This window comes from Rattus norvegicus, chromosome 2, assembly GCF_036323735.1.
Source record: "Rattus norvegicus strain BN/NHsdMcwi chromosome 2, GRCr8, whole genome shotgun sequence".
NCBI lineage: Eukaryota > Metazoa > Chordata > Mammalia > Rodentia > Muridae > Rattus > Rattus norvegicus.
The window spans coordinates 16,488,502-16,503,349 of NC_086020.1; the positions used below are offsets into that span (position 1 = coordinate 16,488,502).

The 14,848-nt window shown below is 39.1% G+C and overlaps 1 protein-coding gene across 14 annotated transcripts in view; it reads left to right on the plus strand.

Moving 5' to 3' along the window:
- The window catches only part of Tmem161b (transmembrane protein 161B), an 82,266-nt gene that overhangs the window by 41,408 nt on the left and 26,010 nt on the right, over nt 1–14,848 (plus strand). For 10 of the 14 annotated variants that reach the window (XR_005500479.2, XM_063282659.1, XM_063282668.1 and 7 more), the window contains 2 exons: nt 8,410–8,493; nt 10,236–10,333. Coding sequence is in view for 8 of the 14 variants with exons in the window: in XM_063282659.1 (XP_063138729.1) it covers nt 8,410–8,493; nt 10,236–10,333 (182 nt within the window). In the remaining 6 variants the exon portion in view is untranslated. Of the gene's footprint in view, nt 1–1,161; nt 4,794–8,409; nt 8,494–9,449; nt 9,593–10,235; nt 10,334–14,848 lie in introns of those variants that run through there. The other 4 variants (XM_063282672.1, XM_063282665.1, XM_063282666.1 and 1 more) reach the window with 3 other exon arrangements.

Here is a 14,848-nt window from a genome sequence, read left to right on the forward strand (position 1 = left end):
TAGTAGGGTTGTCTTTTTCTCCTCTGTCCGTGAAGTGCTTTGTCTCTCAGAGTGTCATGGATGTGTCCTGTGTCCTTATATAAACACATCACACACTCACACGCAGATGGTTGCAGCTAGTATATGATCGTACTTACTGTGTTCTTAGTGGTGTTCCAGAATCTAAACCCTAAAACTCATCTGGTCCTAAGCATTTGGTTACAGGTTTACTTGGCCTCACTTACATGAAATGTTAGTGTTTTTGTTTTGTAAGATTGCTAGACTACGGTGAAGGAATTTCTCCTTTAATACGAAGCTGTATAGTGTGTAGCATTTCTAGGCCAGTAACCTATGAGCTCTATTGCTGACCTTGAAAACAACTCTAGAATCTGAGACTTTAAGATGCCCAGTTTCTCACTATAAGGACAGTTCTGAGAAGTTGCTTTCTTTACGTAGAGTGAGCAGCTTTCTCTACGTAAAACTGTTGAAATTAAAGTGACTTGTTTTGAAGCTTGCTTGGCCCCTCTTTTGCAGAGGTAAGTGTTAGGTGACAGTCTTTCTACCTCTGAGTGGTGGGTTTCATGAACAGCGTGCTTCTGACGCCCATGCTTCTTTCCCTTACCTTGCTTTTCAGATTTCCCATTGCTCAGCCTGAGTCTCATGCATGCAGTCCTTCTCTTTACACGTTCTTTTTCTAATCTCTCACTTGGCTCTGCCTCCTTCAATCGTACATCTCTTAGCAGAAATGTATTTAGGGGTTTGTGAGATGGCTCAGGGGGGGAAAGTGCTTGCCACACAGGCGTGAAGGCCTGAGTTCAGTTACTCAAATTCATGGTAGAGGAAAAAGCTAATTTGCTACATTTGTGCCCTGGCACGCATGCTCTTGTACTATCATATTCATTCTCTCTCTTTCTCTCTCTCTCTCTCTCTCTCTCTCTCTCTCTCTCTCTCTCTCTCTCTCTCTGTGTGTGTGTGTCTGTCTGTCTCTGTCTGTCTGTCTGTCTCTCTGTCTCTCTCTGCCTATCTGTCTATCTGTCTGTTTCTCTCTCTGTCTCTGTCTCTCTCTCTCTCTCTGTCTCTCTTTCTGTCTCTCCTCCCCCATCTCTTTCCCTCCCTCCCTCCTTTCCTCCCTCCCTCCCCCATCTCTTTCTCTCTCCCTTTCCCTCCCTCCCTCCCTCCTGTCCTCCCTTCCTCCCTCTCTTTCTCTCTAATAGTTCGGTCAGATATACTGCCATATTGTTTCCTTCCATATTGTGTGGGCAGGGTGATGTAACATCTCAGTATTCAGTTGTTCGCATCGTTTTTGCTTCTTGTTGGTTGCATGTTGTCTGAATGAACAATCTGTAGGCTCCCTTTTATGGGAGAAACCTATTCAAATGCACAGTAGGTAGGACCTCAGCCCTAATGGAAAGAGCTAAATCTCACCTTCTGCCTTTATGGAAGTTAGAGTCCTTGCTCTCTTTGCCTTAGCTAACTTCCAGGTCCAGAATGTTCCTTGAAATTTCTCAACAAATAGCAGAGGATTATTTCTCCCCACCTGTAGACATTTAGAGTGAAAACTAAGCTTGTGATCAGTTTCTGCCTTTGTCAGTGTGAGCTGCTATAACGAAGTACCATAGACTGGGGGCTGGTAAAATCAAAAACCTGTGTCACAGTTCTACAGCTCAGACAGAGATCAGGATGGGCTGATCCTAGTTTCCTAGTTTGCTCGCTGACTCTTTGTATCCTCAACATGGCAGAAAGTGTAAGTAAAGCTCTGTTCTGAAAGAGCATGGAGCCTATTCACTGAGACTCCATGGTTATGACCTCATTTCTTTCCCAGAGCCCAGAGCCAGATATTCTCACAATGGCTACTAGATTTTAACAGAAGAGTTTGGGAGGCACAAACATTCTGTTTCTAGCAATGTCCTGTGTTATATACAGTGCAGTAAACTTTTTCATAATTACATGGTCAAAGTTTTATACCTTGTTCTTTTAATACTGCTTTTGTATACTTGTCAATATTCAGATTTCCATTTAAACTTTCTAAAGAGGATTGGTGTAAATGGCACTGCTCTTAACTGCATGTGAAGTCCAGACTGGTAATTTTGTTGTTTCCTCTACTCCCTCTTCAGTGTTGCTGAATTGTTACCGTGCTCACATATTTTATGGAAGTGGCTTATATGAGAATGACTGCTGTAAACCTGACTCAGGAATTTAGTAAAGTACAACAGCAGCTTAACTTTATTATTTGGAAGATTACTACTAATATAAATTCAACATAAGTTTAAAAAAACAAAACAAAACAAAAACACAGAGTAAGTAGCAAACCAAGTTACCTGCTGGCAAATATATTGAAATTAATACATTTAAATGTAAGAGTTTCAATCATAGTGAGAGCCTTTTATAGTATGAAAAATAAAGATGACAAACTGATATATATATATATATATATATATATATATATATATATATATATATATATGGTATCAGATTAATTAAATGCTGATGACCTACAGGTAATCAGTGTCAATTTTACTGTATTTCTTCCTAATCTTTTCTACTTGGTTTTGTCCATTAGTTATGCCATAGTGTGTGTAGAGATTTCCATTATGCTTTTTACTTAGCATGCTGAACGATCTTCCTTTAAGTACTTTCTTAGAGCCATGCTAGAAAAGCACACTGCAACATGCAGTTATTTTCTTGAGACAAAGTAGAGAAAATGGGAACCATGTGTTGTTGAATGGAACTGTGTACAGAGTCCTGACTGTTAGTAAAGGAATCAGGCAAGGACCCTTCTGAGTCTAGCCTGTTGGTTTACAATCCAGAATAATCTGCCTGCCAGTTCTTCTGGCCTTCCACAGGTTTACAGAGCATCAAACAAGTCTCAAAGTGTAAGTGCAGTGCCTCTCTCCCAAGTTAATATAAGATCCACCCTCCGTTCTCTCACCTGTAGACTCCCGCATGCTCTGATCCTTTCTTAGCTTCTGAGTTTACCCCCTGCATTTTCTGCTGACCTTATTTGCCCATTGGCTTTTTAGTTACGTATTTTTTAGGCTTTTGTGCTCTCAGACATGCTGTTTCAATGTTCTTCTCTCAGTTTCTTACTCATTAGGATGCTGTTAAAATCCTGTTCCAGGGAAGTTTTCTTGTTTTCTTCGTTTTTTACTATATCTAATAAGTGAAGACTCATATTTTTCACATTCATTTGTTTTTTTTTTTAATGTGGTATCACAACTTCCAATTTATTTTTCATTAGAAAAATAATTCTACCCTGACTGGAATAGAATCATCAAAGTGGGCAGACTTTTGGCTTTTATTGGATTTGATTTTGAATCACGTGTATAACCATGTCAGAGTATTTGGATCTTATTGGACTCTCCATAGATCATCACCATAGCTGATGAATAACTGGGAGGTAGACCAGAAATGCATCTTCTTCATTGGCTCCCACATCATTGTAGTTTAGATGTAAAAATATTACTAAAGAAAATAATTTTAAATTATCTAATAAGAACTATACTATGTATTTCATTTAGAAAAATGGACTTACAAAAATAAGTTAGGGATCAGAGAGAGGGCTCAGTGACTGAGAAATACTTGCAGTGCGGCTGTGAGGACCTGAATTGGATCCTGAGCACCCACAGAACGAACCAAATGTGCTCAAATAATGCTCCTGTCACTGCGGTTGACAGAGATAGGAGGATCTGTGAAGCTTGTTGTCCTGACTGACAGAAAACAAACAACAAACAAATGCACACATGTACGAGCCCCTGCTAGTTCCAGGAGAGACGCCTGCCTCCAAGGAGTAGGGCAGAAGAGTGAGGTGTGAGAGGGGGCACCAGGGCCCTGTCTGCCTCTACTCCGTGTATGTGTAAGTGTATAATACACTTGCATACACCATTTCCCACACTACCACCTTGAAGCAATTTTAAAAGGCAAAGTTCTTTGAAGATAACAGGTTCTTAAGATACTTCATCAGTTCTGTGATTTTCATTCATATATTATTTTTCAAAGCCAAAAAACTAAATTTAGTCTTTTAAAGGAATTATTACTTAGGTGTTCTTCTGAATACCATACATTCCCCATGATTTGTGGATTCTACATTTGAGATTTTCTCACACACTAAAGTTTGTAACAGCAGAGTCGCTATGTAGGTAGATCCTTACTAGTCATCCATGGACTTCCACAAATAGTGAAAAGTTTATGTGGACCTTCAGGAATGTTCCCAGTTAGGGGCTAACAAGGACATGCTTGCTTATTTTAATTCTCCAATTGAGGTCACTTTTATTTTACTTTGACTTTTAGTTGATAGTTTCAGGCACGGCATGCACACCTTTAATCCAAGCTTTCAGGAAGCAGAGGCAGGTTCTGTATCTATATAGTAAGTTCCAGGACAGCCAGGACTACTACATGGAGAGATCTGTCACAAAAACCAAATAAAGTATAAAATAAAATAGCCTCCAAACATAAGGCAGAGTCATTGCCTGATACTCTTATGGATACAAAAGCTGTGATGTATCTCATAGGAATTTTGCTGGACTGAGCAGAACACGGGAAAATGCTATATTCATGATTGCAGACATTAGAAGGGCTGTATTCAGGCATGAGACGGTGCTGCTTGCTGTGAAGCCAGTGTTAATGAATCAGCAGTCTTATATAAAGCATGTCAAAACAGAAACACATATAGCAGGGTTACGTCTCGATCAGTTAATGAAAGTTGTTGTGACCAGAGGCTCGCAGGAACCTAACCCTGTATTTCCCCTAGGAGCAATGATTCAGTGTTTCGCGGCGACTTTATAGAACATAACTACCGCGAATAACAGGAGTCAACTGTAAGTCAAAGTTCTGGACTTGAATAGAAATTGCAGGAAGTTCCTCCTCACCTATTAATTGTAATTAGAGACTTGGTGTGTGTGTGTGTGTGTGTGTGTGTGTGTGTGTGTGTATTAATTGTAATTAGAGACTTTTTGGTTGTGTGTGTGTGTGTTGTGATGTGTGTATATTTTAATTTTAATTAGAGACTTTTTGGTTGTGTGTGTGTGTGTTGTGATGTGTGTATATTAATTGTAATTAGAGACTTTTTGGTGTGTGTGTGTGTTTTGTGGTGTGTGTGTTGTGGTGTGTGTATGTGTGTAGAAACAAATATGTATATTTATATTCAGTAAACTAGGAGGGAAATTGAACTATTTTGGTTCAGTGTTCCTTTTTGAGCACTTACTATATGCCAGCAACTATACTAGCTTTGCATTATACAAAAAATAGAAAAATAGTAAGTCAGCTTCAGGAAAATTAGAGGATTACTGTTTCCATCTAGCTGACTTGTAGATGGCATGTAGAGGGATTCATAGAGTTCTGGAAACTTCTTTCCTTATAATATTGTCAAAGATGCAAATATGATAAGATCTGGGCAAAGGCAGGCACATTGTTTTCTGTGTCCTTTGTATGTGGGATCAGAATATTATCAAAAACTTTGAGAAGGACCACTAGAGTCCTCACATGCAGATCCCCCTCTTGGGTCTTTATTCTCATTAATAAAAGAGTTTAAGAAGAGACTCAGAAGAAAATTTTGTATCAACTTTTAAGTTTTTCTTAAAAGAAAAACTACAGGGCAGGCAAACAGGAGATCTCGGCAGTTGCCTGGAATACCAGACTGGAGAGGAGAAAGTGCCTCTTAAAGTTAGGCATGGAGGCTCAGAAGCAGGAAGCCATTGCTAAGAACTGGGGATGGGAATTGTTAGACAAAGAGCCAGGGACCCAAAGCATCAGGTGCAGCATGTTATAAAGAGATTGAAAGAAGACAAGGGAAAAATTACAATTTTCTCAGCATTTTAGAAGAGAGCAGCTGCTCTGTGAGAAACTGTACAGAGGATGGGGATTCTGGGAAGGAAGGTCTGTTACTCATTAAAGGAGTAAAATATTGCTCCCCTCTTCTTACCAGTTTGTCTTTGCGCAGACAGATTTCATTTCTGTGGCTAGAAGGTAAAGGCCTTTTCCTGACATCTCAACATTTTCCTTTTAGAGGTAACCCTATAAGCATTTAGGAGATGGGTTGAAATTGCGGGAAATATATAACACACTTCTATGATAAAAGTTTGGATGCTCAGTTCAAAAGCTGCCCGCCAGAAGGGATTAATGCAGTTTGGTTCCCTTCTTTGGGTAAAGGCAGGGTTTAGGGTTTGTAGGAGGCAGGAAAGCAGAACTCTGTCTGGGTTCCTGGACAGAGCTCAACTGTGAGATCTAAGTTTCATGCCAGGAAAAAGGTGGGCCATGGAAGGCCTGGAGTTTAGGAGATGGGAAGAGTCACAGGCAGATGAGAAACTGTAGGCAAAGGCCTCAGGGTACTCATCAGAGGGCTTAGTCACCTCTGCAGGCTGGTGCACAGGCCTGTAGACAGACACAGGGACACCGGCCTCTGTCTTAAGACTGTTTATGTAAAACCCATGAGAAAGCTGCATTTTTGCCAACAGAGTCATCCGTAGATGCTATCACTGCTCACTGGAGATTTCCCCAGTCTACAGTGTGCTTCCTGTCTGGCCCTCTGGATGTGTCTAGGATTAGAATGCATGCTGAGTGTCCAGAGTGTCCACAGCAATGCTGTGTTACTAAATAGACTTTGTCCTTTGTGGCCATCCCACTGCTGCCAACATTAAGAACACCATGAAGGGCTCCCTTCTGTGCTCATCCCGGTGTTAACCAACTGGAAGGTTACAACAAGCTTTGACACCCACAGTCTTTAAGGGAGTTTCATTGAAAGGTAGGATTTATGCAATAGATTTTATATCATTGATTTAAACTGATTGAACTCGCACTCTAGTCTCTCCCGTGACTGGAGGTTAAGTGACTGAAACTTTCAGCGCTTCAATCATGTGTATGGGGTTTCCATGGCCAGAGTCTGCTAGTGTTACTTCATTAGCATAACAAGTGACTGTCAGGATGGACTTTGAAGCATTGTCCAGAATGAGTAGTGAACAGATGGTACATTCTATATTATATCACTGGAATCCTGCCCTGTGAAACAGGAAATAAATTGTAATACAGATATTTATAGACAGAGAAGAATATATGCAAAAGCATCAAAAACTGAAAGAATTTCTTAGAAATAAACTCTCATTTACTCAAGGTGGTGTGCTCTTTTGAAATAGGGAATGACTAAAAAGGTATCTGGAGAGGTGAGCTCTGGGCTCATCCTGCAAGCCTTGGAAGCAGGAAGTCACAAATCCTGTGCACATTTCAGGCCTTGTACCATGTCTTGTGGAGATTCTCAGAGTGACAGACTACTATGAATCCCTGTGCACGCATTACAGTAGCTAGACTTGTTCTTCCTGTACTTGGCCCCATCTACACTCACCTCAACATGTTTTGGTGCAAATTTCAAACATTGTATTATTTTAGCCATAAATGTCTCAGTTATCCTTCTAAATTATGTAAGCTTAAAAATTAACAGGATCCCAATGCCATCTTAGAGTGTTAACCTTTTTTTTATATCAGATATTGAGTCATGACTCAGATTGTCAATTCTGTAGCATTTTTTGAAACAGCAAGTTAGTTGTTGATATTTAAGTTTAGCTATCTCATTATAATCTAGAGTTCGTGATTTAAAAAGTAGTATAGCAACACAAGATTTGTATTCCTTCTTTGCAGCGATATAGGGGTGAGGACCTTGATGAAAGCCTCTGTGCAGTCTACGCATTGTACTGCCTGAGCACCCTTGAGAAGGGTTTAAATTGGCTGATGTACTTTGATAGAGTATCTATTACGGAAAAGCACTAAGAATGGGCTCAGGGTGGGAGGACGAGGAGGATGTCCAAGGGGAAGCAGGAAGATCAGGTAAGAGAGTGTTGTGATAGTCATGGCTACAGAAGACCAGGTACAGCACAGGTCTGGAGTAGTGTTTGCTGTAGAGTGGGGAGAGTTTACAGCATTGCACAAAAATGATAGTAGAATATGGATATACTAAGGGTATGATATAACTATTATATTTAAGTGACTGGTAAATAGTGAGACCTCAGTAAAGCAGGAAAGTCATAGTGAAGTGGTTGGTGCTTGGGAAGATTAAATGACATGGATATTTTGTGTAATAGAAAGGAAGAAAAGGAAAGATTTGTAAATGTGAGAGCATGCTGTCAGCTCTCTTAAAGATAACTGTCTCTTGGTTTGAATGGACGATAGGTGGAAAATTGCTTGTAGAGTTGGTGTCATTTTTGCCTATGAAATGGCAGCTGTTAGAAATACAGGGTAGCAGGGCCTGGCATCTAGTAAGTGCTTACTAATGCTGGCAGGGTGAGCATCTCAGCCCACGGCTTAGCAGCAGTGTCTGTTTGCACCATACTTGTCACCTATTTCCACACAGTGTCCTCCAGTTGGAAACTCAGTAAAGACTTGGAGAGTAAACAGATGACCTGGTCATTTAAGTGACTTACTTCACAGGCTTCTTTTTTTCTCCCTTAGCTTGAGATGGTATCAACACCCTTCCGAAGAAGAATTAAGAATCCTTGCAGGGAAGCAGCAGAAAGGAAAAAGTAAAAAAGACAGGTAAATTATGTTGATGAGCTTCTAACTTATTAAACATTAATTAATTGATTGATTAATTATTATTATTCTCATTAAGTTATGAGAACTATTTTATTGATATTTACGTGCCATTTTGGAGTCTTTGCCTGGGGTGGGAGCATGGGGGTTCTTTTTAGAAAAAGTATGTTGATGAGAAAGTCCATATCAGCTTTAATGTTCTCAACTGGGCATTCATCAACTGAGGATATCTTTTATATTAATCTTGAATTTCAGTGGATTATTAATCATGAGCCCTTCCCCTTTTTAAATTTCAGTACTTTAATAAAGTATTCTTAACCAATGTTTTTGTTCACAAAATAATTTTATGTGCAGCTGCAACTTACTATAGACAGCCACCCTACATAATTTAATTTACATTTACTAAAATTCTGTTGATTCGAAGGCTAGAATGATGGCTCGGTGGTTAAGAGTACCAGCTGTTCTATAGGTCCTGATTCTGTCTCTGGCACCCAGATGACAGCTCACCATCTGTCTAATTCCAGTTCTGTTGACTACAATGCCCTCTTCTGGTCTTCAAAGAGCACTCACTGCATGCATGTGCTGCACAGATTCTGGCACAAAAACTCATACATACAAAAATAATAAAAAATAATTTTTAAAAATGTCAAATGGATTTCTCAAGTTTATGTGTTTAAGAAGCAGTTTTTTGATACAGGTTGGTTTTTATTTTCTTTATTTTTTGTTCTTTGTTTCATCCACTAAAACTTTGCTGTTGGCCATTGTTACCATGTTACCATGGATTTAATTATGTAGTTTATTATTCATTTCAAAAATATTCAGATTCTTTTTGGATTCCTCATAGTCTGTTAATTTGCTCTTTTTTTAGAATGGGTTATCGTGTGCCACAGGCTGGTACAGAGGATGACCTTCTCAATAGCAGCCATGTATATAACCATTCCTTGTTTATGCCATTCTAGAGCAAACCAAGGGATTTATGCAAGCCAGGCTGGCAGTGTCTGCTGAGCTGAGTGCCCAGCTCTTCCCGGATAGCTCAGTGTGGGACACCCTGGTGATGTTCTCTCTTCTCACTAATAACAGCAATCAGGTCTTGTTCATTTGGGTGAGATACTGTCACCAAGAGCCCTCCATGCTTGCTTACTTATGAGGAAATACAGAGTTGAAAGTAATGTTATTAAAACTTTGTATATCCATTTGATTGTCCTTAAAGCTTAAGTTTGGGAGTGGCAGACTACACTTAAAGAGCTTCGTTAGTTTCCTCCATCTGTACATCTTCGGAGGCACCTGCACGGTTGCCTTTGCATGTTTCTGAATTTCCTACGAACATTAACTTTGATAACTTACTCATCTCTGACCTACATTACAGCTGTTTTTGTGTATGTGTGTGTACATGTACATTCAAAGAGAATTTCATCTTCTCCTCCTTTCCTTTAATCTTGTACCTACCAAAGGGATACTAGGGGTGTTTTTTAATTTGCAAAAGAGAGTAGGAAAAATGGGTGTGAAACATGATGCTAGCAAGCAAGCAAGATTGTGATGCTCTTGCAGTTTAGGTAATTCTCCCTCTGGTCACTGACAGTCACATAATTTACCTCAGCATCTTGTAGTCTGCTTTGGAAAACTGCTTTTGAGTATCTGACCTCTAGAGTAAGGTTAGAATGAAACTAAAATCTTGCATTTAGGATAATGTAAGTGCTTGGATAACTAAGTATTTTGTTTTTGTGTTACTTATCTAATTTTTGCAGAAAATACAATGGCCATATTGAAAATAAGCCACTAACCATTCCAAAAGATATTGACCTTCATCTAGAAACCAAGTCCGTTACAGAAGTGGATACTTTAGGTAAGGGGAATCTTGTAAAGTGTTCTGCATACACCAGTGTACGGCAGTGAAAATATTGTATCTGTTGTAGCTATGTTTTGTTTGCAAGGAATCTAACAACTGACTTTCTCCAGTTCCAAAGACTTTACTTTATTCAAATAAAATTTCTCTTTTCCGTTTATATGGTATTCTCCCCAGTCTGGAGAGCGGCACGTTTACTCAGCCTTGCTACAGCTTCTCGTTATTGGGCTGAAACCAGTCTTGTGATTATAAATTTCAATCTTATCTCCTTTAATAATCTATTACTGTCATAATGAACTTTAAACTACATTTGCAAATTTAGTTATCTAAACTTTAGTAATTCAACTATTCTAATGGTATTAGGGATTAAGAAGTTGAGAAGATTTTATTCACAATTCACCTTTATCAATTGAGTGTATCAAAATAAATAATGAACTTTTCCCCCTTGTTTCTGTAATAATATGACTATAATGATTTTAGGTTTAAAATGAATTTTATATAAAGCTAATTGAATGTTAGAGGGGAAGGTGTCTGAAGTGTTGTTCCTAACTGGTTTTCAAGCCTTATACATTATATTATTGAAGAGATCTTTAGAAATAATTTAGAAGAAATTCATTGATTCAGGGCTGGAGAGGTAGCTCAGTGGTTAAGACTACTGTCTGCTCTTTCAGAGGTCCTGAGTTCAATTCCCAGCAATCACATGGTGGCTCACACCCACCTGTAATGGAATCCAATGCCCTCTTCTGGTGTTTCTGAAGACAGCTACAGTGTACTCTCATACATTAAATAAATCTTGAAAAAATTCATTGGTTCTGGGATTTTGGCTTCATATCTGATTTGATTCTAAATCAGATATGAGAACCCCACTGGGATACATGAAAAATGGGGAACTACCACATTAATCAATTTTTTATTTAAAAAATTAGACTTTATATTCTGGTCAAGATTTCCTCTCCCCTAACTCCTCTAGATCCTCCCACTTCTTTACTCTATCAGCTCCAAGCCCCTCCCCCCTTGTTTAGAAAATAAAACAAAACAAAAAAACCCCAGTCAAGCCAGAATTTTAAAAAGTCACAAAACCACACAAACCACCACCACCGCCACTGCCAACAAAATCCCACTAAAATCTATTACAAACACAGAACTGCATACCATAATAAAAAAGCAAAAGATCAGTAAGACAAAAATACCCTAAACACTATGAGACAGAAAATTAACAAAAATACCAGGGAATTTGTTTTGTGCTGGCTATCTGTTGCTGGACACGGGGCACACTTAAATGTGACTAAAAATACCCACTAAGCCACGACTGGAGAAAATGATTTGCCTTTGCAAGCCAGTGTCCGTTTGTCTGGCGTGAATCCCATATCCACTGTTCTTGCATTGGGAGCCCATCTGACTTCACCTTTAGCAGGTCCTTGCGTGCTGCGCTGCCAGTCTCTGTGAGGTCATGTCTGTCAGTTCTGTTGTCTGGAAGACACTGTCACCTCTGGCTCTTACAGTCTTTCCTCCTCCTCTACAGTGTGGCTTCCTGAACCCTGTGAGGAGGGTTTGACTCGATAAAGACATCCTAGTCAGGACTGACGCTTCTGAAGCACATTGTTCAGTTAGATGTCTGCGTCAGATCCTGTCTCCTGCAGTAGGAAGCTACCTGATGATGGCTAAGCAAGACAATGATGTCTAGCAAAGTGTCCTTAAGAATCATTATGCTCCTTTATTTAGCAGAACAATACCATTTGCTCTTCTCCTAGGCCTGTGGCCTATCCAGTCTCTGATGGCCACCTGAGCAGTGCAGGTATGGCTTCCATGTCCTGGAGTGGGATTTCAATCCAGCCAAAGAGTCACTCGCACAACATGTGTGAGTATTGCACCAGAATATCCTGCAGGCAGGTTATCATTACAGATCACAGGCTTCGTAGTTGAGTTAATGTTTACCTTTTCCTCTTGTACGTGCAGCGTTTCTTCCAGTGCCATGAACCTAGGCAGTAGCCAGAAAGGCTCTGGTTAGCTATCAGCTTGCCCTCTTTGTGTTCAATGAAATTATATGTGCTCTCTTCAGCAATAGGGCCTTACCATAATTTATAGAGAGCATCTAATGGCCTGAGATGTTTGGGCTTTCCCTGGCACCTCTTTGCCTACGCAAACTAGATGTTACCTATTCCTAGCACTGAAGTTTTCGCTTGGTGGTGAAAGCTGTCTAGTTGGGGCATTATTACTCCAATTACATTTTGTTCATGCATGTATAATAGGAAGCTTCTGTAGGCTTTCATATGACCCCCTCAACTGGTCCTTAGTATTAGCTGTCCCTCCTGATATCTCATTCTTTACCCTCTATTCCATCTTCTTCCCATTTAATCCTCCCACTCCAGTTTCCCTCTTGTCTCTCTATAACTGTATACTTCATTTCTGCTTGTTTGGGAGGTCCCCAATCCTGCTAGCCTGCTATTCAGTACCAAGTATCCATGGCTGTCTAGTTATATTTGGAGCATGCCAAGTGAAGGCTTGAAAGCTGACATCTACATATTAGCATATTTGTCTTTCTGGGTCTGGGTTACTTCACTCCAGATGATTTTTTCCTAACACCATCCAATTACCTGCAAGTTTCATAATTTCAGGGTCTTTTTCTTTAACAGCTGCATAACATTTCATTTTGAAGTGTACCACATTTTCATTTTTCATTCTTCAGTTGGTGGGCATCTACATGGTTTCTCATTTCTGACTCTGAAGAGTAACCATGAACATGGCTGGGCAAGTATCTCCAGTAGGCTGTAGAACCCTTCGGGTATGTGCCCTTGAGTGGTTTCGCTAGATCTTGAAGTAGATGGACTCTCAGCTTCCTGAGGAACTGCCACATTGAATTCAGTGGTGACTATACAAGTTTGTGTTCCCATCAGCTATAGATAAATGTTCCTTACTCCACATCTGGGCCACCACGAGCTATCATTGTTGTAATGATCTTGGCCATTCTTGCAGGAATGATATGAATCTCCAAGTAATTGTGATTTGGGTTTCCCTGATGACTAAAGATGTTGAACATTTCTTTAAGTGATTTTTAGCTGTTCATGATTTCTCTTGAGAATTCTTTGTTCAGACCTGTACCAAATTTTTAAATTGGGTTACATTTCTTGATGTCTAGTATTTTTCTTTACATATTCTGAATATTAGCCCTTACCGGATGTGTAATTAGTAAAAATCTTTCCCCGTTCTCTATGTAGTCTATCACTTGTCAAAATGATGGCATTCTGTACCATACAGAAGCTTTACAGTTTGTTTCATGAAAATCCATTTTTTAATTGTTCTTTATGTCTGTAATCAGTTCAGAAAATCTTTTCCTTTGCCAAGGAGTTCAAGACTATTCCTCACTTTTTCCTCTGTCAGATTCAGTATGGCTGGCCTTATGTTAAGGGCCCTTATCCATTTAAAGTTATGTATTGTATATAGTGATAGATACAGATATTACTCATTCATCTATAGGCAACCATCCAGTAGGACCAGCATCATTTGTTAATGTTTTTCCCAGTGTGAATTTCTGGCTTTGTCAGAAATCAGGTGTCCATATGTGTGGGTCGTTAGCTTGATTCCACTGATCTGTGTACCTACTTTTAAAACAATACCATGCTGCTTTTATTACCATAGTTCTGTAGTATACCTTGACGTGGGGTATGGTGATATTTCCTGCAGTTCCTTTATTCCATCATGGGTTAGCTATTCTCAGTTTCTTGTGTTTTCATATGAAGCTGAAAATTGTCCTTTTAGTTTCTGTGAAGAATTGTGTTGTGATTTTGATGGGGATTTCATTGAATCTGTAGATTAATTTTAGTGAGATTGCAGTTTTCAGTATAAACACTACCTATTGATGAGCATGGGGCATCTTTCCATCTTCTGATGTCTTCAATTTCTTTTTTCAGTGTCTTAAAATTTTTATTATACACTGATTTCACTTACTGTGTTAGAGGAGTCCCATGTGATTTTGTTGCTTTTGAGGCTATTATGAAAGGTTTTGCTTCCCTGTTTTATTTCTCACTAGTTTGTCATTTGTATACTGATTTTTGTTTGTTTCAAATTTTGCTACTTTGCTTGAAGTGTTTATCAGCTGTCGAAGTTTCCTGGTGGACATTTTAAGGTTACTTATATATCCTGTCATATCATTTACTAATTGTATATCATTGATCTTCAGTTATCTGATTGTTCTAGTTAAGACTTCAAGTACTATATAGTAAATAGATGGAGAGAGAGAGTGGACACCTTTGTCTTTTTCTTGGTTTTACTGGAAATTCTTTGAGTTTCTCTCAGTTTAGGGCTATGTGGGCTATAGGTTTCCTACAACTTGCATTTATTATGTTTAAGTGTGTCCTTTGTATCCCTAGTCTTTCTAGGATTTTTATCATGAAGTGTTGTGGGATTTTTGTCATAGGCCTTTTCTGCATCTAATGAGATGATCATGTTGTGTTTGTACTTTATGTTTATTTGGTGAATTGTGTCTATTATTTATGTTGAACCACTCCTACCTTTTTA